Source organism: Lotus japonicus, chromosome 2, assembly GCF_012489685.1.
Source record: "Lotus japonicus ecotype B-129 chromosome 2, LjGifu_v1.2".
Lineage (NCBI taxonomy): Eukaryota > Viridiplantae > Streptophyta > Magnoliopsida > Fabales > Fabaceae > Lotus > Lotus japonicus.
The window spans coordinates 92,860,084-92,863,926 of record NC_080042.1 but is presented as its reverse complement, the minus strand read 5'-3'; the positions used below and the strand labels follow the sequence as shown (position 1 = coordinate 92,863,926).

Here is a 3,843-nt window from a genome sequence, read left to right as displayed (position 1 = left end):
ACATATACTATTAATTTTAATTTTAATTTTTTTTTGAAATTAATAATTAATAACAATTAATAAGAAACATGTAACTTTTTCTTTCCTATCCACATCACATCCAGTCATTCCATTTATTATTCTGAGTCATCACATACACATAGGATTTATCCACTGAAAATTAAAATATTATTTTTTCCTATATATATACTCCATCCTAATCCAAACCATGTGCTGGTTTTCACTGTATGCAAACAAACAATTCAACAGTCTCACAGCGTCGACAACTCTGACGCCGCGTTGTAGAACCCAACCACCCACCACCACAAAAACCCTCTTCTCTTCGTCCACCAATCGCGTTTCCGATCTTCCGTTTCATGGTCATGGGCATCGTCTTCTCTCGCCGACATGCTCACCAAGTCTCGCCGTCGTTTGGTGAATTGCCGGAGAGCTGCGTCGCTCTGATCCTCGGGTACGCCGATCCTCCTCAGATCTGCCAGCTCGCGACCTTGAACCGCGCCTTCCGTGCCGCTTCCTCTGCCGATTTTGTCTGGGAATCCAAGCTCCCCGCCAATTACCGTGCGATTGTCAGGAAAATCTTCACCGATTTTCCCTCCGATTCGAGCAAGAGAGACACTTACGCTGCCCTTTGCCGCCTCAATACTCTTGATGGAGGCACCAAGGTAATTGATTAATGGTTTGGTTAATTGATTATTTGATATAGAAATCACTTTTTGGAGGAAGAATTAATGTTTGATTATATGGGGTATTTTTGTTGCAGAAAGCTTGGTTGGATAAAAGCACGGGGAAGATTTGTATGTGCTTATCATTCAAGGGACTGTCCATAACCGGGATTGATGATCGGAGATATTGGAAGGATATCCACACTGAAGAGTCCAGGTGGGTCAGCTTCTTCACATCCATTTTCTCGATAATTTTTTTTGGTAGGATTAGATATGATTTTGATCCCTAAAAATAATAATAATATTTTAATTCTTATTTAAGTATTATGTATTTGTAAATTGGAGTCACGTTTTTTTAAATAAAAGTAATTAGATTAAAATGAACATGTTTTGAATTTCTTAGTGATTTAAAACAATGAAATTTAAACAGGGTTAAAATTTAAACATTTGGTCTCATGATGATTTTTGTTTTCACATTAGTTTCATGAATGTGGGGCAACTAAAGTAGAGAGTAGAGGCTGGAAAATATTGGAATTTGAATTTATTGCCGTTGCGTTTTCCTTAAACATGTCGTCATTGCTTTATAACCGTTTGATCCTTGTCAATCAATTTAGATTTAAAGAGACTAATTATACATATGAAATCTGATTATTGAAAACCGTCGTTGATTAGATGACTACAAAGTTGTGAATGTAGTTTATGTGATCGCATGAAAGCCGAATCCAAGAAATGTAGTGACAGAAAAATGCCGAGTGGGGTAAATAAAAGAACTATGGGTGGGAATTGGCCGACTTAACCTACATTAGCCTTAGTCGTACCAGGCCTAATTAGTAAATAAATAAAATCATTAAAAGCTTATTTAGTTAAGAAGACTTGGTAGAGAATTTATAGATCTACCAATCTAACCCTAGCAAAGAAAAGCAAAATATTTAATAATAGAAACTTCTAGAGAAATCTCATTTTCTGGTAGTATTTCCAAACGAAGTCCATACACTTAAATGACAAACTAATTCCCTGGGCCTAGATGAATCCAACATGTGGCATAAGTTTTAGGCACAGAAAATATAATCGAAATTATGAATTACTATTGGAATTATTTAAATGACTAAATATTAGAACCCAACATGAGCCATTCGGCCTTAGTGTAGCTCGTTTGGGCCTTAGGTGTGGAACATTGTAAGTAGCCCCAGATTCAGTTGTATCAGGCATTTAGGCCATTAAGTAAGTAGTTTAACAAATCAACTTTTTAAGTAAATATACCTGACATAAATTATTTAATTTATTATTGCAATATTCTAATTTAGATTTTCATTATAATATATTGAAATTATATACTTAATAGACTTGTTTACTATTAAACATGACTTTTAAATAGGCTCTCAAGCCAATCTAGTCTTGAAAATGTCCTACATCGCCCAACATGTAGCCTATAAGTTTGTTGGCTCTTTAACTGATAAATTTATTTTCGTATATTTTAGTTTGTTTGTCTATAAATCTGGTGTATTTACTAGGTTTGTTACTTTACTTAAGAGTTTTATTATGAAATAGGCTATCAAGCCAACTGGGTTTTTCGAGAAGACTATTCCTTAAAAATATCCTTTGGTAGATCATGTGCAAGACTTGGGCATTAATTTTTTGAATTGATTTTGGTAAAATTGATTTGCTTATGGATAGAATTGATTTTGGTAAAACTAATTTGGTAAAATTGATATATAATTAGATATATTTATGAAAAAAATTGATTTTGTCAGAATAATGTTACGAAATTCCGTCGTGTAATCTCATAATTGGTTATGTCAAATGTAAAAGTAAGGATTTGTAACTTCATTCATAATTGATTTTGGACGTAGAATCCATCGTGAACTAAAACATACCAAACATATATTGAAAGTGAAAAATGCAAACATGGAACCAAACATGCATACATGCCCAAAGCATCATTAGAGTGTGAATATATCAAACATATATTTTAGTCTATTTCAGTTTTTGGTTTCTTTTTCTTCTAGTTTTGTTTAAAATAATAAAGCCTTAAATTCATACAAGTCAAGTATGTATGATTGTCAAAATAAGTAGTCTCTTTTAATGGAGCTTTGGAGTTGAAATTGAATTATCTTGAATGTCAACAGATTCGGCACTGTCGCATACCTCCAGCAAACCTGGTGGTTTCAAGTGGATGGGGAAGTTGAGTTTCCATTTCCAGCAGGGACATACAGCTTATTCTTCAGACTTCATCTAGGGCGAGCCTCCAAAGGGAGGTTTGGTCGGCGGCTGTGCAACACTGAGCATGTTCATGGCTGGGACAAAAAGCCTGCACGGTTCGAGATTTGGACTTCAGATGACCAATATGTTACATCCGAGTGCTTTCTGAAAGAACCCGGCAAATGGTGTTTTTACCATGCCGGCGATTTCACGGTTCTGGATGGTGGTGATGCATCAACAAAAATCAAATTCTCTATGACTCAGATTGATTGCACTCACACTAAAGGTGGTCTGTGTATAGATTCTGTGTTTGTATACCCAAGTGAATTCAGAAAGGTTAAGGCATTTTTAAATTGCTCCTAACCATTTCATGTAGGAATAGTGCATGTTTGGAAATTTTTGGACAATTCATTTAATAGTTAGAATCAATTCTGAGAAGAAGCTTATATTAGTAGCTTCTGAGTCTCAAAATTGATTCTAAGAAAATAGAAGTTGATCCAAACATGATAAAAGAGTGTACATTGTGTCGAATATGGACAAATAGAACTTAGAGCGAGTGGAATCAGGAAGGTTGGAGGAGGAACTGAGAATCGAGTTTTTATATGGTTCTTTAGGATTGAATTTTGTAGAAGCAAGGAGCTGGATGAACTTGTGCAATTTGACTAATTTCTTCGTTAATTATTTTATAAAGAATCTTTCTATTCATATCTTTGTATGGTACATTAGCAGCAGTTTTCCTCAGTGGATTTTGTCATTTATGCTCTAGATTGTGCACTAGAAATTGATATGTGCAATTTATAATTTTAGCTGTGCATTCACGCAAAGATAAGGAATGAATTTTTTTTTTGGATAGGCCAAAGAATTGCATTGAAAGGGGGAGATAAGGAATGAATGACATGGAATAATGAAATGCATATATCAGATTTTATATTTTGTATTGAATTAAATCATATTAATTTTTTTAGTTAGTTCTTTTTTTTTT

General features: G+C 34.3%; 1 protein-coding gene across 1 annotated transcript; it reads left to right on the top strand.

Moving 5' to 3' along the window:
• Positions 1-209: 209 nt before the first annotated feature.
• Positions 210-3,566, top strand: LOC130741149 (F-box protein PP2-A12-like). Its single transcript, XM_057593956.1, has 3 exons — positions 210-662; positions 761-879; positions 2,789-3,566. Exons 1-3 carry the CDS (start codon positions 357-359, stop codon positions 3,222-3,224), a joined length of 861 nt encoding a protein of 286 aa, XP_057449939.1. The 5' UTR covers positions 210-356; the 3' UTR covers positions 3,225-3,566.
• Positions 3,567-3,843: the final 277 nt, after the last annotated feature.

Excerpts from the sequence above, each read along its gene's own strand:
- LOC130741149 (XM_057593956.1), top strand. The coding sequence starts at position 357 with ATGGTCATGGGCATCGTCTTCTCTCGCCGACATGCTCACCAAGTCTCG. Across the intron at positions 663-760 it reads CTCTTGATGGAGGCACCAAG|AAAGCTTGGTTGGATAAAAG; the intron begins GTAATTGATTAA and ends TTTTTGTTGCAG. Across the intron at positions 880-2,788 it reads ATCCACACTGAAGAGTCCAG|ATTCGGCACTGTCGCATACC; the intron begins GTGGGTCAGCTT and ends GAATGTCAACAG.